This window comes from Amblyomma maculatum, chromosome 6 (assembly GCF_055883805.1).
Source record: "Amblyomma maculatum isolate TAMU_Amacu chromosome 6, ASM5588380v1, whole genome shotgun sequence".
Classification (NCBI taxonomy): domain Eukaryota; kingdom Metazoa; phylum Arthropoda; class Arachnida; order Ixodida; family Ixodidae; genus Amblyomma; species Amblyomma maculatum.
The window spans coordinates 169,802,396-169,826,910 of NC_139349.1; the positions used below are offsets into that span (position 1 = coordinate 169,802,396).

Consider the following 24,515-nt stretch of genomic DNA (forward strand, 5'->3'; position numbering starts at 1 on the left):
AACGATGTCTGGAATTTCATGAGTCGCAAAATGCTTCTCAGACATCATATTGTGGCGTCCGCTGAAGGTGCACAAACGGGAACCACCTCTACCCTTTTGATTAGGCGTCAACTAAGACAAAGATGTAGTGGCCTTGAAATGGACCACCGAAATCCACATGTAATCGCGACCATGGTTTCTTTGGAAATGGCTATAGATTTGACTGTGCTTTCCGTCCTAATCTCTGATGTTCTTGACAGTTTTTGCAGAGTTGCACTTTCTTTGTAAGGCTACTGTTGAGTTCATCCCACCAAACGTGGCTTCTTGCAACTGCTTTCATTTTCTCCATGCTTGGGTGAGTTTCATGAAGTAGGTCGAGAACTTCTGCTTGCAGTTGCTTGGGAACGACAACGCGTGTTCCTCGTAGAATGCAGTTTTCACGAACGCTAAGCTTTGTTTGGCTCTGGAATATCGCCCAATCGCTTCCTTTTGGCAGCTCGTCACCAGTAAGTAGCACACGACATAGATGTGATAACATACGAAAGAAGTCGGGGACATGCACTTGCAATCATGAAAATATTGGCGGGCTTGGGCACTGTGACGGGCTCCGTAGGAAGTGGTAAACTGCTCAGCGCGTCGGCGTTGTTGATGCAGGTGCCTGGTTGGTACACAAATGGCAATTGCCCAGAGTATCATTCTGGGTGATTTATCAGGAATAGGCTTGTCTTGCCCGAGGAGCCCCAGAAGAGACTTGTCATCAGTTATCACTTTGAAATCTTGACCCCATAGGTACTATATTTTCTTGTGTTTAAGACGCACTTTTTTTTACAAAATTTTCGGTAGTGCACCCTATACAACGGGGCATCTTATGTGCATTTTTTTATTGTTTTGCGCAGTGTTCATAGGCGAACTTTATCATGAAACAGTAACGGTAGTGACGCCTGTGGTTACAATATTTGCAGTCATTATGTACAGTGTTCTAGAATTGTATAGCCGTCTCGCTGGCAGAATGCCAAAAGGTGGCGACGTCCATGCTCCTCACCCTTTCCACGTTGCCTAGACGAGCCAGATTAAGCTACCCTCTTTTCCAGTTATGATTTACTGTTTGATGGCTATTGCATGTGTTACTGTTGGTAGCTATTGCATACATCAGAGTGCCCGCATGCAGCGACGATCAATGCCGTGATTATGAGCACAAATAGGACGCCTGAGCGCTGTCTTGAGAAATTGGCGACCGCGTACCAAAATGAAGCCTTTCAAGGCTTTAAGTAATAATAAAGTGTTTCTGCTCTCACTCAGTGAGAGTTTTTTCGTGCATGTGTTGCCTTTTTTTTTTTTATCATTCGCACGCGCACGTAACAAAATTTTATTTCAGGCACACAGCACACGATGACTGAGTAAGCACATAAAGTCAAGTCCTGTTGCCCTAACCTGAATACATTGAGGTGCATCTTATATACTGATTTTTTTGTTAAAAGTTTCTAAATATTAGGGGTCATCTTATACAAAGGTGCGTCTTATAAACCGGAAAATACGCTACTGATGAAATTTTGTGACACCGAAAATTATGGCAAGGGCTTCTTTTTCCAGTTGACCCTAATAATTCTCGATGCAATGCAATGGGATGTGCCCCAGTTTCATCTCGGATGTGCAAGCACTGTTCCAATCCCGTACGGTGAGGCGTCGCAACTGAGAACAATTTGGAAGAATCGAAGTGTTCTAGTACAGGCACAGGTCCTTACTTCTTCTGAACACTTGTTTCTCTATGCTTGTCCCCTTCCATGCAGTTTTCTTTTGTAAGTAGGACATTCAAAGGGTGAAGTACTGTTGAGAGAGCATGCTGGCCGAGAGGTTAGGCAGAAAGCGTCTGTAAAAATTAACGAGTCTAAGGTAGCTTTGAAATTGCTTGATGTTCTTCTGGCTCAGAGCATTTACGACAGTTTGTCCCTTCTTTGATGTCGGCCTCGGTCCATTTGCATCTATGACATGGCCAAGATGCTCTACTTCTTGAGCAAAGAATGAACATTTCTCTAGCTTGAGCTTGAGACATGCTTCTTGTAGGCGCTATAGCACATGGCTACGCTCTTGAAGGGATCTGCATTTTCTAGTTTCGTTACTAAGATATTGTCAAAGTACACTTTGACGTGCCGCATGCCTTAAAGCAAATTTTCCATTTCTGTCTGGAAAATGGCTGGCGCTGAAGCTACTCTGAAAGGAAGTCTAGTGTACTGAAAAAGTCCTTGAGGTATGTTGATTGTCACCAGCCTCTGTGAGTCGACGTCAAGCGTCTTTCAAATATAGCCTTGTGAACTTTTGGCCTCCTGAAAGCTTTGCCCTCTTGGCACATAGTACTTTTTCAGTACTGTTGCAGAATTAGTTGACTTTGATATTGCTACTTATGCGCATGCAGCCGTCTTGCTTGAGCACAGGAACAGTAGGGGCTGCCAAATCTGACGTCTTGACGGGCGTAATGACTCCCTCTCATTGCATTCTTTGCAACTCTTCTGCAACTTTATCTTGAAGCGTGAAAGAATTAATTGTTCGTGGTTTGAAAAACCTAAGGGCTGCATCTGCTTCGACAACACGCCTTTCGTTGTTCAAAGTTCATCTGAAAATACATCTTTGTATCGAGTAAGGAGTTCATCAACACTCGTTAGGGATCCGACAGCTCTGACATCATTTAAATCAAGTTGCAGCACGCTGATCCAGTTTCTCCCGAGAAGGGTTGGACAGTCGTCAGGAGCTATAAACAATTGCAGTTTAGCCTCTCTTCTTAACTGGACTGGCACGGTGACTTTGCCCCTAACGAGTGTAAGTCTTCTGCAGTAACTTTTCAGAATTACATCTGAAGGCTCTACTGGGAGAATGGGAAATTGCTCTAGGAATGCGGTTTCCCCCATTATAGAGATGCTGGCTCCCGTGTTCATAGAGATCTGCTTGCAACTTTTAAGACTGCTATGAACAGTGGGACTGTTTACTCGCTGTTCATTTGCCACATCTCGTAGGCCTGTGGTTGCAGAAACATTCTCACTGTTTTCAAGGCTAGGCTGCTTTTGTTGCCTTTGCTTGTTGTGCCTATTCGACACATTCTTTTGCTTCATGTCTGTATTTTTTATAGAGCGGCATACTCCTGCTAATTGTCCTCTCTTGCTGCATGCTTTGCAGCATGATTTGGCATGCTGGCATACTGTTGCCTAGTGCAGCTCTTTGCAGTGACAACAGCTTATCAATCATCTCATCTACATTCGTATTGCAGTGTGAACTGGCTGTGCTTCAGCCATGCCCTGGGTTTGCATCAACATGCTTGAGTCTGCTCTGGCTGTCTCTATCGCAACAAGGATTTGACTGCTAACTTGAATGTCAGATTCAGCTCTTCAAGCAGGCGCCGTTGCATTGGCACGTCATTACTGTCGCAAACAAGAATGTCCAGCAGCATTTCAGTCGGAGAGGTGCCGTACTCACAGTTTGCGGACAGCTTTTTCAGTGATGCTGTGTAATTGTTGACGGATTCATCCGGCATGGCGACTGTTGAACTTGAAGCGGCACACCACCACGGAAGGCTTCAGAATGAAGTGGCTGGGGAGTACACTGAATATCTCGTCGATTGAGACTTGGTTGGGTGTTTTGGATGTCACCAGGCTTCTAGTACCCGTGTAAGCATTATAGTAGGAGGGTTGAAATCTGGGTCAGTTGGTATATAGTCTTAGAGAATAAAAACCAGCCAAGGGACGAGGACGAAGGAAGATGATGTACACATCGTCTTCCTTCGTCCTCGTCCCTTGGCTGGTTTTTATTCTCTAAGCATTATAGTGTGCTTCCAATTGTAATTGCTTTGTGGTTACGCAGCAAGGCGCGTACCTATGGGCTATCTTTTCAGAGCTATTGCAGCTCTTGTGCACAAGAGACATTGCTAAGCCTTCATTCGCTATTTCGCTGCCTTATGGAATGGTAAATGAAATCTGGCAGCCAGCTTAATCATAAACCGAATGGTTGAGATGACCGATGTGATAGGCGCATAATAGGCTTGTATGAGAGAAGCGATATTTGTCAGTGTCCCTCACCGAGTCCCCCCTGCAGGTGAGTCGCAGTTGGAGGAGCATAGCAGACGACGAGCTGCTGTGGCACCGACACAGCTGCCGGCTGGGGTTCGCAGAGGAGATGGTCACAGTGGAGAAGACCAACTGGAAGCACTACCTGCAAGAGCAAGTGCAGTGGGAGTCGCGCCTCAGGCACAACTGGAAGGTGGGTGTGTGTGTCTGTTTCCTGTGTTCAACCGCCGGCAAACACATAATCCCTCCATGCACCCTGTGCAAGTATCGGTAAAGACGAAAAATTGCAGTCTGCACCAAGTATGTGGGCTGCTCCAGGTGTTGATACTTTTCACAGGTATTGCTCATGGAAATTTGGTCAATGTCTTGTGTTATTCATAGAGGGTACTTGATATGTGTTCAGCAAGCTTGTGGAAAAGAGGCATTGAAAGGCTTGACAAGTGTTTGGCGTGTAAATTTGGTCGGAGTGGAACATTTGCAGTTTTAAAAGTCTGCATGGCTGCCTTATGTTTCCAGCTTCTAATTAGCTCAACATTTTGTATAAATGTAGCAGAGGCAGTGCATGACGGTGATACTTTGTCAGCATGTTTATATGTGCTGGCGACATAAAGCTATGCAAGACTGACAAACTTAGTCATATGAAGACCTGCCTGGCAGGACCAGTTTAATTCCCTCCATCCTATTTTCGTTAATAGTAAAATTTTATTGGCTGGCGTTTTGGGGCACTGCTGGTGTTCACCTGATGGAAAAAAGGTACGTGTTGCTGAGGAATAGGGAGTCCCTAGCAAGATATTTTTATTTGTGTCGCTCATTTCGGGCTCGTGACGGTGATGATGTTGAGAGCTCTATGGTTTCTGGGATTAGGATGGCCCAGTATCAGATGTCCACAATTGAAAGATCACCTAACATAATTGCAGTTTGCTTTTCAGAATGGCCTAAGTTTTCTGGCCTTTTCTGCTTTAGGAAAAAGCCTCATTTGTAGTGTGAAAGTCCACTCTTTCTCATTAAAGCACATTACTCAATATTGGCCAACGTCCCTTTGATCAAAATCCTGGTGTGGTTTAGTTGGTGCTTCATTTTAAGTAAAGCAGCGCAAAAAAGAGAGACAGAAGAGAAAGACACAAACCACAGTGCTGTCTTCTTCCTCTGTCCCTGTTTTGTGCGCTGGTTCTACTTTTACTTACGATGTCCCTCTGATTCCGGTGGCCCTCTAAGTGCGTATGGCTGGACTCTTGTCAAATGCTTCATCCATTGTGCATATAAAATGAAAATTTTGATGGCTCCATTCTACAGAAAATCCAGCATTGTCGTTTTTAGTGAAAATTGGTGGTGCATGCCCCTGGCAGGTGGTTGTTGGTAGGTGTCACAGCTGGGCACTCATTGGTTGGTTGTGAAGACCACATGGGACAGCAAGTTGGCAGGAGCTGCCAACTGCTTCTTTCTGATGGGAATTGAGATCTCAGTCTGCTCCATCCACTCATTGGGTGGCCTTTCACATATTCTGCTAGCTTACGACTGTATGCTTATTTTACCTGTGAGATAATGTTTAACTGAGAGATGGGGTGTACACAAACAGGCATCTGCAAGGGAAGTTGCACACGAGAGCCACTCATGGGATACCCTAAAGGCCCAAATGTTTGTTGCTTTTTTGATTAAATTTCCGTCTTAAAAACGTTTTGCATGCAAACAAGTTTGTGTTGAATGGTGGCACTGCTTCCCAATCAGCAAACGAAACAAAGGCACCCTTCTTCAAGGAGCACAGCTCCACACAGCTAACATTGTGACTGTTCGTGCTGGCATTTGTCCAGGAGTAAAAGGCTCATTTATCGGCAATAAAACTGGATATAAAAATCTTTTCACCATTCGATTCAGTCTTAAAAAGGCATATTATTTATTTATTTATTCAGGTACGTGCAGCATCCTTGACGGCATTTTTGCAGGGGGGGATACAGTTCCAAAGCATACATAGTCATGCAGATCTACAAAAAAAGAAATACAACACATTTCAATACTGAGCAAAATAATAGCAAAAGAATTATGAAAGCAAGAAAGACTTAAAGAACATGGCATATCGTAATATGAAACAATCATATACAAAATATCGAAAAACGCACAGCAACAAAGCACACAAAAACAAAAACGATTAATTCAACAAAAGGCACAAAAGACCATATTCAAAAGAAGATCAAACGGTTAAGACAACTTATTTGGCAATTTATTCCTGTTTTAGGAAAAAATGAGTTCTTAAAGTCGTTTATACGGCACTAGTATTCTTGAAACGTTAAAGGATGACCTAACCGGGAGTATATATAGCTGGGAGCTTTCATGTATGAATCTTTAGACAAACTTGTTGCGCCTCTAAAAATATTGTTAAATAACTTAGGTAAATTTGCGTCTCTATTGCAATAGAGGCCACCCCAAATTTTTGCACATCTGAGAGGAGTTTTTAGTGAAATTATAGTTTGCGGACACAAACCTTGTTGCTCGTTTTTGAATTTGTTCAAGTTTGCTAAAAACTGTTTTTGTTTCCGGATCCTAAGTCGCACAGCCATATTCTAAGATGGGACGCATGTTTGTCAAGTAGAATGTCTCCTTCAAATCAGCAGATGCCTGCTTGAAATTGCACTTTAAAAAAATTAACACACGGCTAGCTTTGGCAGCAATATTTCTTATGTGGTCATTCCATGAAAAGTTGTTTGCGAAGATAACACCCAAATATTTGTAATTCTTAACAAATGGTATCTAGACAGTACTGGTTAGGTAAAGGTTGCTGTTCATCTGTAAATTGCAGAAATTTACATTTTGAAAAATTTAATGTCATGTTTCATGTTTTGAACCATACTAAGACAGAGTCAAGGTCACTTTGCAATTCATAGGAGTCGCTTACACAAATACGTCATGGTAAATGCAACAGTAGTCAGCATACAATCTGACCTGACTGGAAACCCGATCAACTATATCATTGATAAATATTAAAAAAAAAAAAAAAGGGGCCCACAACTGATCCCTGGGGAACACCCGATAGACTGCAATGTCTGATGAACTTGCGCCACGCTTTGCTTTCTACCGACGAGAGCAGGGTGGGACTTTGAGGGTAGACAGTTTCAGTAATAATAAATTATGTGCGACAGAATCAAAAACTTTTTGAAAATCCAAAAGTATGCAGTCAACCTGGTTACCATTGTTAATTGAGAAAGCGACATCATGAGCAAACTCTATCAGTTGCATATCTTAAGAAAATTCCTTCCTGGTGCCATGTTGCATTAGACAAAAAAGGGTTGTTATCCTGGAGGTGTCTAAATAAATTAGTGTAAGTGATGTGCTCTAGATTACAACTGTGCTAAAGGACAAGGAAGGAACCAACAGCGCATTCTCTTCGTTATATTTGCGATTCAGTCTTATGATGTCTGCACTGAAAAGGACAAGTGAATGGCAGTGCAGGATGAGCGCCCAAAAGTCGGCCGCTGATTACAACACTACCGTTAAGAGCTCCATTTTTGCAAGAGTTTTGATTAGAGTGTGGTGGTCTTTCAGTAGGTCAACTTGTAATTATCCTTGGTATCTTTTCAAGGGGCAACTACAGAGTTGTTTTTGAACATCTTGAGCTGGTGGATTACGTTCCCTAGTGTCACCTCTCTCCTCCACAGTGAAACACTGTTCAGAGTGCTGGGTGGAACCATTTTAGATCATTTGTCTGCATCTCAGGGCCCTTTTCTGTGTGAAGTTTCCTAGCTGAAAACCATCTAGCCCATCTACAAGTTCTTTTAAACCATTTTAGAACAACCAGAACAGTACACTGAAACCAAAAAGCACTTTGTGGCCAGGAAGGGTGCTAAGCTAAGCAATGACATCACAAATCTTATAAAAACAAAAACAAAAAAACTTGTACACACATTGAATTGCTTGATGCAGCCACTGAAAATGTGAGTCCTTTTATGAAGTGCCTGAGATTATTTGATGCAGATCTCAATTCCTTGTTTTTTACCGCAGCTTGGAATTAATATTTACATGCAGGAAAAGTTTGTGACATAAAATGCACTGTTTCTTGTAGAAAGCATATCAGTTTAAGTGATGAAAACAGCTGACTTTTAAAATCTATTTGCAACAAAATGAAATTTCACGTGGGTACCGAACATGGTAGAAGTAATCAGGAACAATGGAAGAAACTGCAGTGTGGGTTTTATTGAATATCATAACTTTGAAATATCCCTGAAGGTGTACTTTAATATAGGTTAGCGCATGTGGTAATTCATATGACAACTTCCATGAAAGTAATTTGGCAATCAGTGAAGGTTTCTGTGCCACATACGCAGATTATGTAACAAATAATTGAAAATCTCACACTTTGTTTTCTTGATTTTGGGGGGAAACAGGTGGGGGGGACGGCATGCTATGCAGGAGTCATTGTAAATATTAGTGATTCTAGTGTAGAGTTCATTCATACAAAGGACTCTGCTAGTTTTTGAAGACTCCCCAAACCATGCTTTGTTTGATGGCTGTATGAAGAAAACTTTCATGCAGTCGGGTGTTTTGAGGGGTAATTTTTCCGTGGGCTCGGGGGGAATTGAAAATAGATTGGATGGAGCTGTTTCCAGTGAACATTTATTCTGTGGTCCTTTCTGACAAGGCTAATGGTTTTTTGGCTGCAAATGAGAAGCATTTATCGGTGAGAAAATCTGGTTTGGAAACCTTTTCACTTGTCAACCCAAACTCTTTATGCTATCATCAAAAAGGACAGGTGACCATCTTATTAAAAGGTACAGCGTACAGCGGGATCTGCGGCGAGAAATCTATGTCAACACATGCATTTTACTCACTTTCATATATTGACACTTTACTCCATCAGTACAGGTCAACTTCTCTTTGTCCTAAGTGTCTCTTTGACAAAAACTGCTGCTTATGCTATGTTTTGTCAAAGATGACCACTGCCACCAGCAGAGATGGGCGAATGCCCTCATTTTGGCCTTTCCTCCCTCGCCCTCATCCTCAGTTCAAAAATTTTTCTGGCCCTCCCTCGCCCTCACCCTCACCTAAAACATATTGCTGGTCCTCACTCACCCTCACCCTCATTTCACTTGCCCTCCCTCACCCTCAACCTCATGTTTAGCAGTTTTAATATTCTAGTTCTTTCATTATTTTCGATCTATGCCAACATTATACTGAGTCGAAGTAGGCGCAAACTATTCTCTGCGTCTGTTTTCGGCGGTGTCAAGTCGAGTTGATCATTTAGCAATCCGTATTTCTCGGAGCTAATAATGAATTTAAATAAGTTACGTGGCTGTGTTCATCCTGTAGCGAATCACTGGCAAGAGCCATCTGGTACTTGTTCCGACAGCTGCTGAGAATGAGATATGCACTGCACGAGGAAGCCAGGAGCTGTGAAAAGTGCAAAGAAAAATTCGGACAGTGCCCTAGGCATGTCAGTCAAAGGCGAAACTTCGAGGAGGAAGGAAAATAACAACTAGCATAGTTTAACGGGCAAACCTGTCCACCATTTCACACTCGATATTTTTGAAGGAGGTAGACGAAATACTCTACACCGCATGATCGAGGAGATACAAACTTTTAGCCAGTCACAGACGGAGAAAGCATGAGACATATATGGCATATTGGCAACAGAAAAATTAATTCAAGTAACAGGAAAACGCTGCCACACTGAAGCATAAATTTTGAGGGCGTCAGTGGGTCCTGACCCTTATTCGCTTCACCGAGGGGGGTGGGATGGGGGACATATAACATTCAAGTCTGGGGCCATGCGCGACAGGTTAAGATCGACATATGCATGTAGTGTACTTTGGGAGACGTCGCGTAAAAATGCTGTTGTTTGGACACGGCGCCGCAGGTGTCATCGATAATGTGCCCCGATCGCATCCAGACTTCCTCCAGGTACAAACAGAAAAAGCAAAGTGAAACACGTAACTCTGTTCTGATTTTTGCGAATGCCGCTTCAGTAGTGCCAAAACTTGTTTTTGTTTTATTTCTATTGAAGTTTTACGAGAACAGAATGAGACAGCAGCTAACTAGAGCAGTACGACGTGCAATGTGAACAGGCCAGCATTTCGTGCGTAATGTTTGATTATGCTTCCTGGATTTTGTGCTTAAATGTAGATTCGCTATGAAAAAAAAAAACAGCACTTAGAACGGGGACAAAAAAGCAAAACATACGCGCCGCCAACTTGCCGGAATCGGCACTCTGTATCGGTTCGCCTAAGCCCACATCTCCTAGCTGATCTTCTTATTTCGGACAATACGTGCCCGCATATGCAAAAGCCGAGAACCGGATTGCCCACACTGAGAAGGAAAGAGCCGCAAAAGAATGAAACTTACCTCGAACCTGCGTGAACAAACTTTTCACTTGGACCGCGCATTTGCTGAAAATATCCGAGGGCACTGCCGCAATGGAAACTTATTCGCCCACATTGTACACAGACGTCCTTGCGCATATATAATTTGCAACAGCGCACCAAAATGTTGTTTTTAGCATAAGCATCAACAACTTGAGTGGTCTGATCGAAAGCACACAGCAACACAAACTGAAGAGCTTCTCCAGCCGTTCCTGCCGTTCGCTGTTTTTTTTTTTCTGTTTTTTTTTTGGGGGGGGGGGAGATTGAACTGAAGGAAGACCCTTTGGACGGAGAGAGTGGGAAAGGAACGAACGGTGGTGGACGCATGTGTACCCTTCTGTCTAAGAGCACTGCTGCCACATGCAGCCATGTCTCTACCCGGTGCCTCAGGGAGATCTGATAAGGCCAGCCACAGGCGCTGCTTGAGCCCAGCTGTGGACCAGCGTACGTGGTGGGCCCGCCCTGCAGAAGAGCTTTTCCTATTGACAGGGCCTCGCTGTGAAGGGAGTATAGTCTGTCGTTGGCGCATTACCACAGGGGGCGATGCCCGACGCACACTTGCTTGCTTCGTGCTTCATCTGTCGCCTCCCAGCAGCGCCGAGTCAGTCTTCAAACGAAGCGGCGCCACGCAAAGCTCTCGTGTGCGCAGGCTGAGGTGCGCCCCGGCTAACAACGTTCCGGCCACAGCCTTCTAGAACACTGTAGCCCGCCGAATGGAACATCTTCCTGGCCTAGTACGAGTTTCATTGCTTTCGTTGCTTCGTTTTTAGTTTGCTTAGCTACACACACATGGTGCATGCATGTGTTTGGCACAATTAGGCAAAAAAAGGGACAAGACGCTATCTGAAAGCAGGCATCTCAGTCACACGAGGAGCGACAACTGCTCGCACAACAACACGGAGAATCCGCGGAAGAGAGGAGGCCTCTTTCCCTCCACAGAAATGGCTAAGCAGAATCAGGGGTACAAAAAGCAGTGCTGTCATAATTTCAACCTGCCAGCTAGAGATCTAAGGACATATCATGACTGCACAGAATTGGATTTCATTTAATCTGACTGTCTGCTTTATTGAGTCAGTCTTAGAGTGAGTGCGAGGCGCTGAAGGGTAGCGTTTGAGAGCAGGTACCTATCACGCAAACCCTCGAAGCTTTCTTCCCCGAAGCCTTCCTTTTGTTCAGACCTGGCAGACGTTTGAACAGTATGCGAGACAGGTGCTCTCTGGTGCGACTCTAGCCTTGGCAGCATGCATACAGGTACTTCATCTCAGCTTGCTATCTTGTTGGGATACTTATTAAAACAATCTCATAAAGTCATGAGCTAAAATTACAGCCTGTACTCAAGATCCAAGCGTCCTGGAGGGCTGGACTTCGATGTCATCCGTTCATCTCAATAGGTAAAAAACACTCCATGGCGGGTCGGGCCCAGCCCGTGCGAATCTCTATCACCAAGTGTGAAGAGACGCTTTGTAACTTTCCTCGATATAAACCCTACTATGTGTCAGTTAAAAATTTAATTTAAGTGGTTGCGTTATTTCTGCAGCAGTGAACCAGCATCACTTTTTTGCTTTATATCGTGACGTACCAAGCACAGGAAACCATGCTTTGGATAAGAAGCCGTTGAAAGCCGACATAAACATGGTCCACCCCTACAGTGAAGCTGATCTTGGCAAAGTATAGGCAAACTAAGAAGACTGGCAAGCTGTCATGTGTGGGATATTTAAACTCCTCAAGTTATCAGATAAGGTGACCGAGGTGCTAACACAAGTGGTAATTCCATCTAATGCAGTATGTTTCGTATACTTTTCTGCACTTCTTCAAGATTGTCGTTTCAAGGAATAGAGTCGCACGCCTCGGTTCTGATGCAGTGGCGGCAATGGACGTAAAGTTGCCCCCCCCCCTCTTTCTTTTCCTCCCGCCAATGCACCTACTCGTGCGTGCAGCTCCTAAAGTGGGCCTTTGTTGCAACATCTAATTTGTTCTATGTAGCTTTTGACATATGGCAGCCGTGTACGGTAAACGAACGCACTCTTCCGCGGGACGAACCTGCCTACGCGCTTGATGCTACATCCCCAAGCAACCACCGACATCCATCGGACGGCCAATGGCCATCCGTTTCGGATGTTCCGGATGGCCGATGGACGTCCGCGAACAGCCAGTGGACGTCCGTCGGCCGTCCGATGGGCGTCCAAATGGACATGTTTGTCTGGCCAATGGACGTCCGTTCCCGGATCTTTCTCGCATATTCGCATATATGCTGCATGCATGCTTTTTTCGCTCCCACGAGGCAATAAAATAGAAAAGCAGCTTAAAGTACAACAGGCATATTTTATTGTAAAATATCTAATTCATCAATATGACGTAAAACTTGAAGCGCACATCCATCTTCCGTGATGAAGTGGAAGCAACCAGCTTTCTGCAAAAAGAGAGAGAAAAAAAACAGGTTAGTAAATCGCCTGTAGCTCATGCACAGCATAGTCCTTGACTCGAGGTTTTCTGGAGGCCAATAACAAGAAAATTGGGTATTTCTCATATTGTACCTGCCCTACAACACTTGTTACAAGCAGTCTCAAATAGCGAAGTTCTGCCCTCCTTTCCCTTAGTTCACGCCAGTTATATCGCACCCGCTATCTTTCGAATATCACATAGATTCATCTGCAATGCTTCAAGGATAAAGCTAAATAAGCTAAACAGTTCAGAAGGCAGTATCATACAGGCCATACCTAAATTAAAATAAGCTGATAACGCGCTTGAATAATTTCAAGCACAGAAAAGGCCACTCGCTATCTGAAATGATTTTTTTTTGTAGTGGTGCACAACTTTCAAGCTCGCGAGCTTCGGCGATTATCGCTTATCGCATTGTACAGGAGCAGTTATGCATTTTATCACTGTAATGCACTGCAGCGCAGACTGTGCCCTCGCAACCTGCAACTTGCATTGAAAAATGCAGAGCATGCCACTTGCGAAGGCAAGCATATTAAAAAAAAAATCTTTGAAGACCGACTGTTTACCCAGCGCCTTGGTTGACGAAAACAAGGAGGTTGGTTATAAGCTTCGCAAGATTGTAAGAGTGGAACGCGATAGCACCTCCAGCAATTTCCTAGTTTGCTTAGAGGAGAGGGAGAGCCAACTCAATAGACATACACGGACGCCACCGCGCCGATTACTCCTGGTTTTCGGTGTAACTAGTTCCTTAATGCTATCGCGTTGAAATGTGTCAGTAGGTTCACTGCGCTGTTACATATTCATACAATTTTCGCTGCGCAGATTTTCACAAAGCTCGATCGCAGTACTCACTTTCAAACGCGGTCGCTTTCGCCGGAGTCGTCCGTCCTGATGTGTTGTCGTCGTGAACCACTGTTGCTCCAAGGGGGTAATCCTTTCACACTAGGAACTGGCACAACTGCGCAATCGTTGTCCTTGCAGCGCACACAGATGGGTGAAGGCATTAGAGCATAGTTGCGTGCACCTGCACAGAACTAAAAAACTGCTGCCGCGAGCCGCGGCGGCAGGACTATAGCAGGACGACAGCCGGCAATGGCGGCACAGAAACACGTGGTACGAAACTACGGCAGAAACATTCATGCGCAGAAATAAATTGGCCGTAATAAGTTAACACTATATTTTTACTGAATATTGTTAGTTTATTTAAATAGGTACCCTTTCTTGTGAGGATATTCAAGCGAAACCTACCATCCCCCCTCCCCTCCCACACACACGCACACACTGCAATGGAATACGCAACTTTCAATCAAACAGTACGGCCGCCGGCCGGCGGGGACTGGCGGGGATTTCAAACAGCAAAAAAACTATTTTTGTAAAGACCCACAGTGCAAGGTAATCCGGCGCTTTTGTTCGCCAAGACGTGGTCGTGGACCATCGTGGATGGCGAAGCCGCGCAGGTGGTACATGTAGTACATACGTTAAGGCTCAACTAGAGTAACAATTGAAGATCACGACCGCCGCTACCAACGGATACAACGAATTGCGGCATGAAAGCTGAGAAATTAATGACATCGCCCCATACTGTATGTACCAGAGTTTTTTAGGCCAACCAGCTAATCATTTGGTATATAATACAATTCGCTATCTCAGGGGCCGAATGGAAGTTGCAAACCTAATTGGATTTTCTATTGGAATTTTGAGTACCATTTGGAAAATCCGAATGGAATTTTACACGCAATTGCAACTATTTGGAATGCCCAATTGGTATTTGCAGAACCATTTGGTTAATCCAACTGGTTCCGTGGAACCAGTTGGATTAACTGGGTTTGGGCCCACTGCGGAGGAGGGGCGCGCAGCGGGGTTTACGGAGCTTCTCCCAAACGCACACCCCTGTAAAAGCCGAGCACCAGGCCGGGGGACGCTTGTACCCATTTTTACCGGTGGGTGTCCGGCGGTGGGTTTCGAACTGACCACCTCCCGCAGCCGAGACGGGCGCTCTAACCACTAGGCCACGGCTCCATTGGAGAGGTGGTGTCCAATATTGGGTCCAGATGTAACCATTTGCAGGTCCCAATTGGCCCCAATGTTTTTCTTTTTTTTTGACCAGGCAGGACACACCTCGAGCATTGAAGACAAGTGTGAATGTTGAAACATAATTTTGTCAGCGAGGAAATATGTCCTGGAAACATACTCGTCCGTACGTACATCGGACGTACACCTCGTCTCTCATGCGGATATACAAAAACGGACGTAGTCTGTACCTCCGACGGACGTATGAATACGGATGTCCGAAACCGGAGGTTGTACGTATGTCCGACGAACGTACAATTTCGGAAAAGGACGTTCGGCTCTAGCTCGGACGTACAACGGACGTCGGTGGTTGCTTGGGTCCCTGCTTGTGTTTTCCCTGCATCAAATTGCACACCAGGCAATATTTTTGGTGCAGTGATGACTACAAGGACATCACATTTCTGAGCCGTTTTTTAAGCGGTGGGAGAATTGATAGTAATATGGAATGGCAACGGGTCTTGTACTTTGCGCTTCTTCAGCTCAGCTGTGCTCCTCTACATCCCTAGCACCATTAGCAAGGCCCTTTAAAACAGGGTAACCACCTCACAGGGAAATCCTGCACTGATCAGTGTTTGCAGCCAAACATCTATGCTATGTGTTATTTCATGTAGGCACGATTTGTAAAGAGCGGCATGCAGGTAGTTTTTTAGCAATACACTTGGAAACCTAAAATAAGCTGACTGGTGGTTTAAAATACCTTCTTTTTTAGCGAGGCTCATATGACCAGCACGCTTTGATTTTGCGAACAGCAACAAATGTATCTAAGAACTGCAAGCACCCTTGCGCTGGCACCTCATAGCTGAAGCCAACCCGAAAGCGCATTCGGCAAAGATTCATAGAACTCGGTTCGGCATTGTCATACCCATGTAATGCGTGAGTCTGTCATAACATAAGGCTTCACAATCGTCGAGTATTACGATGCATTAAACTTATTATGACTACAGAACGGATGTTAAAATCAAATAAAAAATAAGAGAACCTTACTCCGGTACAGGACTTCAACAGGTTAACACGAAATGCGAACACACTCTTTGGATACTGGAAATGAATCAACTCTTTCGTAAAATTGTGCTCAATGCTCAGAGGCTATTACTTCACCAACGATATTAAAACCGATCTGAAAAAAACTATCTTAGGAACATAGATAAACTAAAACCTAATGTTATAGAAATTACAGAAAAAACAATGCATTGTAATTACGTGCCGCCCATATTAATGCACGATATGATGATTTTGCTAATTCACCACAAAGCAAAAAATGGTAAAAGAAATAAGAAAAGTCTGCCTGTTTCTGCAAACACGACAAAGATTGCATCGGATATTGAACTGCAGTTTATTTTATTGCAGCTCTTATCAGCATGAATTCACTGCTGTTTATTTTCAGTTGGTTTTGTTGCAAATTGTAATTTACACTTTCTATGAAAGTTTTATGTAAAATCTTGCTAACTAGACAGTCACGAAACACTGTCAAGAAATACTTCTCATTCGTCGACTACTCTGCAAGCTACTCTGCAGGAGTGGAAAAAAAAGCCTGTGGCAGGGTCGCAGCAGATAAGATCACCCCACCTCGGCCTTTTAGGCTAAACGTTTCTACTGTGCGTCCCAGCTCTTTTGAAGTGCTTATTTTTTCCTGGACCTGCTTTTGCCTGAATGGCAAAGAAACGTTAGCAGTTAGAAACGGTTCTCTTGTGTATTTCCCCGGTCCCGTCGTGTTCCGTGAGGCTGGTAACAGCGACATCGCTCTCAGTGACTCCCTGCAGCTTCCTAGGGTCGTTTTTAGACTTTTCTTCACCACGAGCACCGGGGCAACTTTGTGGCTTTCATTCCTGCTTCTTTTTGGCGCAGTGCCTGTGTCCCATTCCATTGGTTTTCAATACAACACAGCCCTAGTGGAGGAGAAAGTGTGTGGTCACTCGTGCATTTCGTGTTGCCGCATGCTTTTTCTAACTATACAGAAACTATGCCTTTCGTGGAAGGTTCGCCCTCTTCCCTCAAACTCTGTATCTTTTCCTCCCTCACCCGCACCTCACCGCCTTTGCCCTCCCTCACCCTCGTCCTCACAATTTTTTCAGCGCCGATCCTCCCTCGCCCTCACCTCACTGAATCAAATCCTCACGAGGTGAGGGTGAGGACGCCCTCATGAGGGTTCACCCTCGTGAGGATGCCCATGTCTGGCCACCAGTCTTTGCAGAGTGGGTGCCTGTTATTAAGGCTCTTCCAAGGCAAGTTGCAATGCACTGTCAGAAACATTATGGGGAGTCTCATCTTTCAACATGTCCTGCTCAGGTATGATGCCCCGCAGGTCCTTTACTCAGGCATTGCCACTCTTGGTGGTTCTTTAGAATACAGGAAGGAACACAAAGTGTGATGTATTGTTGACAAGACCATGTAGGTGCTACCAACACAAGATGTTCTCCAGGCTGCACAGGGCAAGGTGGGATGAACCCCGTGCAGACCAGGTCACTGATCCACGGTTGGAGCAGAGGATTTTCGGAGACCGAACTCTAGTTTGCAGAGGAAGAAAACACACAATTCGAAATCACCAGATGGAATGGATTGTGAATTCATGTCAGTGTGCTGTCAATTCCTGTAGTTCCTATTTTGTGTAGAAATATTACGAGTAGCATGCAGTACAGCAAACGAGCAAACATGGACAGCTCAGGAGGCATTGGCCCCCTGAGTTACATAAGCACTGTTCAGAGTGTTGGCTCATGACCGAAGCACTGCTTGAGTTTTAAGGAAACCACATGTGACATTCAGTGCACACCAGCACGATGGAATGGTGACAAATGTGCTCAATATATATTGGCTGTTTTCCCCCCGTGGATTCACATTTTATGTCTCACACTGCTCTCTTGCCATTTCCATTTCAGAATCGCATTGGGCGGCTTTATGATCTCGAGTATGCAAGAGCTGGCGTGCTGGCAGCAGTCGACTCGTCGGATGACTTCATTCTTGCAGGGTGTGTGTGCGTGTTGGCAATGCCTCAGCCATTTGGTTTACTTACAAGAGAAACAGGTTACTGCAACCAACCCTTTTTTGCGCGTGAGGAGTCAGGTGTGAGTTCGTTCAGTGGCACACAGTCAGTCAAAACTTGGGGCTTCTGAGATCAGCTCAGACAGATTGAAACAGTTTTTAAGAACAGTTCACGATCTCTAGATTTTTCAGCACTTTTTGATTCACAACTGCACAGTTCACATATTCCTTGGATTTAGAGAGCTTTGGAAATGGCATTTCAGGTTGGTTACTATAAGATGCTTGCATTAAACACCTTAAATGCGAGCTGATAATTTATGGAACATTTTAAACATTCCCACTCTCGCGCCTCATGGCAACCTGTGGTGCGGGGCTTTCACCTGACTCGAATCTCCGTGCATGACATCTTGCAGTGCATGTGACATCAGAACAAAGGACTATCACTGACTTGTCACCTTTGCCACCTGGAGAGCCTGGTGCACCCGCCGACCAATCACTTTTATTATTTTTATTTATTTATTATACCCTCAAGGTGCACAGCACATTATATATTATTTATTTATTACAATACCTTCAAGGCCCACGGGCTCATTACAGAAGGTAGTGAAATAAAAAGCACTCGTAACGTACGAAAACAAAAGAAAAAATATATACACTAACAAAATAAGCATAGGCTTGCAAAATATACATGACCATATTAAATAACAATGCAGATTAGTCAAAGACACAGTTTTCAGCGGCAGTTTTAAATAAGCACATGTCAGATATATCGGCAACTAAGGTGGGTTTCGATTGCTGGCTATCCTAGCTATAAGTGCACTAAGTATTTGTCCGGCACTATCAAATACATACTTTATGGCAATGATTTGTGTGAGGTGACATGAAAGATGGCTCTGAAAGAAGGTCCCCTTGTAACTACTGATTGTGGTATTAAATTGTGCGAAAAATAAGCAATCGTGGGTGTTTTCTACGAACGTAACAGTTAGGATATTTTATAGCAATGATATATGCGAGATGACATGAAAGATGGCTCTGAAAGAAGGTCCCGTTTTAACTACTGATTGTGGTATTAAATCTTGTGAAAAATAAGCAATCGCGGGTGTTTTCTGCGAACGTAACAATTAGGATACCTTATAGCAATGATATGTGCGAGATGACATGAAAGATGGCTCTGAAAGAAGGTCCCCTTTTAACTACTGATTGTGGTATTAAATCTTGTGAAAAATAAGCAATCGCGGGTGTTTTCTACGAACGTAGCATTTAGCATACTTTATAGCAATGATATGTGCGAGATGACATGAAAGATGGCTCTGAAAGAAGGTCCCCTTTTAACTACTATTTGTGGTATTAAATCTTGTGAAAAATGAGCAGTCGTGGGAGTTTTCTGTGAACGTAAGTTAGGATACCTTATAGCAATGATATGTGTGAGGTGACATGAAAGATGGCTCTGAAAGAAGGTTTCTTTTAACTACTGATTATGGTATTAAATCTTGTGAAAAATAAGCAATCGCGGGTGTTTTCTACGAACGTAGCAGTTAGGATACTTTATAGCAATGATATATGCGAGATGACATGAAAGATGGCTCTGAAAGAAGGTCCCCTTTTAACTACTGATTGTGGTATTAAATCTTGTGAAAAATAAGCAATCGCGGGTGTTTTCTGCGAACGTAACAGTTAGGATACCTTATAGCAATGATATGTGCGAGATGGCATGAAAGATGTCTCTGAAAGAAGGTCCCCTTTTAACTACTGATTATGGTGTTAAATCTTGTGAAAAATAAGCAATCGCGGGTGTTTTCTGCAAACGTAACAGTTAGGATACTTTATAGAAATTATACGTGTGAGATGACATGAAAGATGGCTCTGAAAGAAGGTCCCCTTTTAACTACTATTTGCGGTATTAAATCTTGTGAAAAATGAGCAGTCGCGGGAGTTTTCTGCGAAAGTTAGGATACCTTATAGCGATGATATGTGCGAGATGACATGAAAGATGGCTCTGAAGGAAGGTCCCCTTTTAACTACTATTTGTGGTATTAAATCTTGTGAAAAATGAGCTGTCGTGGGAGTTTTCTGCGAACGTAACAGTTAGGATACCTTATAGCAATGATATGTGCAAGATGACATGAAAGATGGCTCTGAAAGAAGGCCCCTTTTTAACTATTGATTGTAGTATTAAATCTTGGGAAAAATTAGCTATCGCGGGAGTTTTTTGTGAACGTAACAGGACAGTTAGGAAGGTTCAAAGCATTTTTCATTACAGTTACGCTAACGGTGCGTGCGGGAGTATGAAACGGGTGGTACGATGCTGTAGTGATTTTAATTGATTAGTAAGAGTTTCGATTCCCAGATCCCACACAGAGCTTGCATATTCTAATTTTGATCGCTTTAGAGCTTTGTGCAGTAGTAGCTTTAGAGAAGATGGAGCCATAGAAAAATTACAATGCGAATAACCAAGCATGCAGTTAGTGTTGTTAACAATATAATTGACATGCATCTGCCATAAAACGTTAGCAGAATATAATTGACATGCATCTGCCATAAAACGTTAGCAGTTATATGAATGCCTAAATATTTATATATGTGGTTGCTTGTGCGAGTACAGAGCCTGAAACTTGGTATAGACTAAGATTCACATTGGTAGACCGGTGTGAAACATGCGCAGCCTTCCTTTGTTAGTACAGTCGAACCCGGATATATCGAACTCGAAGGGGATCGTGAAAAAGTTCGATATATCGATAATTCGATATACAGAAATTGGCTTGTGACGGCACTTACGATGCGAAAAAACGATACCGTATTTGCCGAGTAGTCAACCCACTCGCATAATGAACCCTCTCTCCACTTTTGCGCCCGAGAATTTGAAAAAAAAAAAAAAGAATGCTTTAAGGCCAGCTCGCTCACATGCAAGCGATTGAGCGATCTCAGCGGCGAGCGGCAGCGACAGAGCGAAAAATTTCCAACTTGTTGGAACTGCGTCCCGCTCGCCGCTCGAGCCACCGCGGCAGCTCAAAACAAGGTTTCTGTGTCGCTGCGGCAGAAAATCGCGAGCGTTTTCGCTTGCATGCAGATGGCGCGCGCCACTCCATTTCCGTCGCATCCACAGCTCATTTCTTGGCAGCGTGCCAAGATGTTGCGCAACGTCGGGGGCGTTTATCTTTTTATAGCTCCTTTGGTGGCGGGGAGCGAACTTGGCAGAGTGCCCGTGATGGATTGATTGCACAAGCCTGGTTCGATTTATCACGCCGGGCTTGGGGCGGGCGTCATCATCGCAGCAGATGACGGCGTGCTTCCGTTGATTCATACATGCAAAGATAAACGGCTCCCGCCAAAAAAAAAAAAAAAAAAAGCCTGCCGCTTTTTAACGTCCGTAGCCGCCATATCTTACGCTACGTCGCGCGTACAGCACAACGATAAGAAAGAATGACTCGCAAAAAAAGAAAAAAAAGAAAAGAAAAAAAAACAGAGCTGCCGCTTCTTAACGTCCCCAGGCGCCATAACCACGTCAGCCGGCTCGCGCAGAGGGTTCGCAACACACACGCTGGAGAAAGCGTCCCACGTCTGTCTGAAAACGGGCTGAGCTGGCTTGGCGCATGCGTAGCGCGTGCTTAAGGAGAGAGCTTGGCAAAAGAATGGGCACACCCACGCACATGGCTTGCAAACGACATGTGTTGGCGCGCGGAAAACGATTAACTGCAGATGCGCGCGCCTTTGGGGAATGGGCGCGGCGCTGTCCAGAACTGTCCCCTCTCATTACTTCCGCGCGTGGCTTGAAAATGTCACGCGGCAAACGGCCAAGAGTGATGCGATCGTCTTTGGAGAAGGCACACTTTCCAGTGCGTAGTGCGGAGTTCGATATATCGAACGACCGGCGAAATTGAGTTCGATATATGACGCGGCTTTCCTTTACTTTTACATGGGATTTTCAAGGGGATATTCCGTGAGTTCGATATAACCAAAATTCGATATATCCGGGTTCGATATAACCGGGTTCGACTGTAGTTAGTGTCAGGAGCCAAGAGATGGTAGGGGCAAAGAACAAAGGCAAATTACGCGCAATAGAACGTTAGTACAAATATAAGATGTTAAAATACAAAATATTGTTACGGGGATGTACTTAATGTGACGGTACTGCGATGGGCTGAACTCGACGCTAAGACTTCGGTAGCCGTGCAGAATCCACTCTCTCAGCGTCGTCCTCTTTCTCGGCGCTTCGTCATGCCCGCGTTCCTCTATCGTTGTCTTTGTCAGTGAGCACATCACTTTGGTCCCGCGTTTCCCGGTAACACTACCCCCCCTCGGCAAAAGGCAACGTCCCGGTGCCTATTAGGCGTGCGGTGTGGAAGGGGAGTAATATGGCTTGAGGCGGGCGACATGTACGATTTCGGAAGTGGGTGTAGCAGTCGGTGACTTTGGGTGGAGTGGTGCAATCTCATAGGTCACGTCAGTCACTGGGCGTAGTACACGGTAAGGACCCGTGTAGTGGGGCAGAAGTTTTTGACACAACCCCACACGACGGCACGGAAGCCAGAGCAGCACCAGAGATCCGGGAGGATAGTGCACATCATGGTGGTGAGCGTCATAGCGGCGTTTTTGAGCTTCTTGAGAGACGGTGAGATTGTGACGAGCAATCTGGCGAGCAGCGTCGGCTCGAGCGATGGTATCGCGGGCATAGGTTGTGACGGGGCCAGCGGCAGGAAGCAAAGTGTCGAAGGGCAGTAAGGGGTCTCTTCCAAAGAGAAGATAGAATGGAGAGTACCCAGCAGTGTCATGACGCGAAGAGTTATATGCAAAGGTGACAAATGGCAGACTAATATCCCAGTTGCGATGACTGTCGGATACGTACATTGCGAGCATGTCGGTGAGTGTGCGGTTAATACGCTTCGTAAGGCAATTCGTCTGAGGGTGGCACGCAGTGGTGAACTTGTGCCGAACGGAGCAAGAACGAAGTATATCCTCAACAACTCGGGAAAGGAAACAGCGGCCATGGTCGGCAAGTAGTTGACGGGGAGCACCATGGTGAAGTATGACATCGTATAAAAGGAAGTCAGCAACGTCTGTGGCGCAGCTGGTTGGAATGGCGCGAGTGATCACGTACCGTGTGGCATAATCGGTGGCCACAGCAATCCATTTGTTTCTTGACAAGGACTCGGAGAAGGGCCCTAGGAGGTCAAGGCCAACACGAGAAAAGGGCTCAGTCGGGATAGCAATCGGCTGCAGGTGTCCAGGTGGTAGCACAGGGGGTTTCTTCTGGCGTTGACAGAGGTCGCAAGCGACTACATAACGTTGGACAGAGCGGTAGAGTCCAGGCCAGAAGAAACGCCGGCGCACGCGGTCTATGTGCGTGAGAGGCCAAGATGACCAGCTGTAGGGGCGTCGTGCATTTGTTCTAGAACGGCAGAGCGTAGGTGTTGGGGAATGACCAGCAAGTGCTCAGCGCCATCAGGTCGCATGTTGCGGCGGTATAGCGTATTCCCATGAAGGAAGAACAGGGCGAGGGAAGAGTCACGGCTGTGTGTGCGGAGGCGGTCGATAAGAGAACTGAGGGTTGGGTTCAAGCGCTGTTCGTCGGCTATGTGGGAAAAGTCCGATATAGAGAAGACACAGGGGTCCGACTCGTGGTCAGTAGAGGAAAGGGGGTCGACGGGATAACGGGACAGACAGTCTGCATCCTGGTGGAGCCGACCTGATTTGTATAGAACGGAAAAGGTATCTCCTGCAAGCGCAGTGCCCAGCGGCCGAGGCGGCCAGTAGGATCCTTGAGGGAAGAGAGCCAACATAAGGCGTGGTGATCGGTAATTACAGTGAATGGTCGGCCAAACAAGTAGGGTCTGAATTTTCCAACGGCCCAGACGAGAGCCAGGCACTCCCGTTCCGTAATTGAATAGTTCTGTTCCGCTGATGACAGGAGACGACTGGCATAGGCAATCACGCAGTGTTGGCCGTGTTGTCGCTGTGCAAGAATGGCATCAATCCTGTGGCCACTGGCGTCGGTGCGAAGTTCCATCGGGGCAGACGGGTTGAAATGGGCCAACACATTAGGATTGGTGAGAACAGCGATGAGGGTGGAGAATGCGTTAGCCTGCTCTGGTCCCCATGAGAAAGGAACGCCTTTCTTCAGGAGATTGGTGAGAGGACGAGCAACAGCGGCAAAGTTTGGAACGAACCGGCGAAAATAAGAGCACAGTCTTATAAAGCTGCGGACATCACGGGGTGAACGGGGAGATGGAAAAGCACTGACAGCGCGAACTTTGTCGGGATCGGGTTGCACGCCGGTGGCATTCACCAAATGGCCAAGCACTTTAAGTTCGCGGCGACCAAAACTGCACTTCTTTGAGTTCAGTTGAAGTCCGGCACGGTGGAAAAGTGCGAAGATGGAAGAAAGGCGACAAAGATGGCTTTCGAACGAGGGCGAGAAGACAATCACGTCATCCAAGTAACATAGACAAGTCGTCCATTTGAAGCCGCGGAGTAAAGAGTCCATCATTCGTTCAAACGTAGCAGGGGCGTTGCAAAGTCCAAAAGGCAAAACCTTAAATTGGTAAAGACCATCGGGTGTGACAAAAGCTGTCTTCTCGCGGTCTTGTTCATCAGCAGAACTCTGCCAGTAGCCGCTACGAAGGTCGATAGAGGAAAAGTAGCGGGCTCCATGTAAAAAGTC

The 24,515-nt window shown here is 45.2% G+C and overlaps 1 protein-coding gene across 1 annotated transcript in view; it reads left to right on the forward strand.

Moving 5' to 3' along the window:
• The window catches only part of LOC146187385 (F-box/WD repeat-containing protein 8-like), an 86,724-nt gene that overhangs the window by 4,596 nt on the left and 57,613 nt on the right, over window positions 1–24,515 (forward strand). Inside the window, exons 3-4 of the mRNA XM_084607665.1 lie at window positions 4,057–4,221; window positions 17,755–17,843. Of these exons, the coding sequence (XP_084463791.1) occupies window positions 4,057–4,221; window positions 17,755–17,843 (254 nt within the window). The remainder of the gene's footprint in view (window positions 1–4,056; window positions 4,222–17,754; window positions 17,844–24,515) is intronic.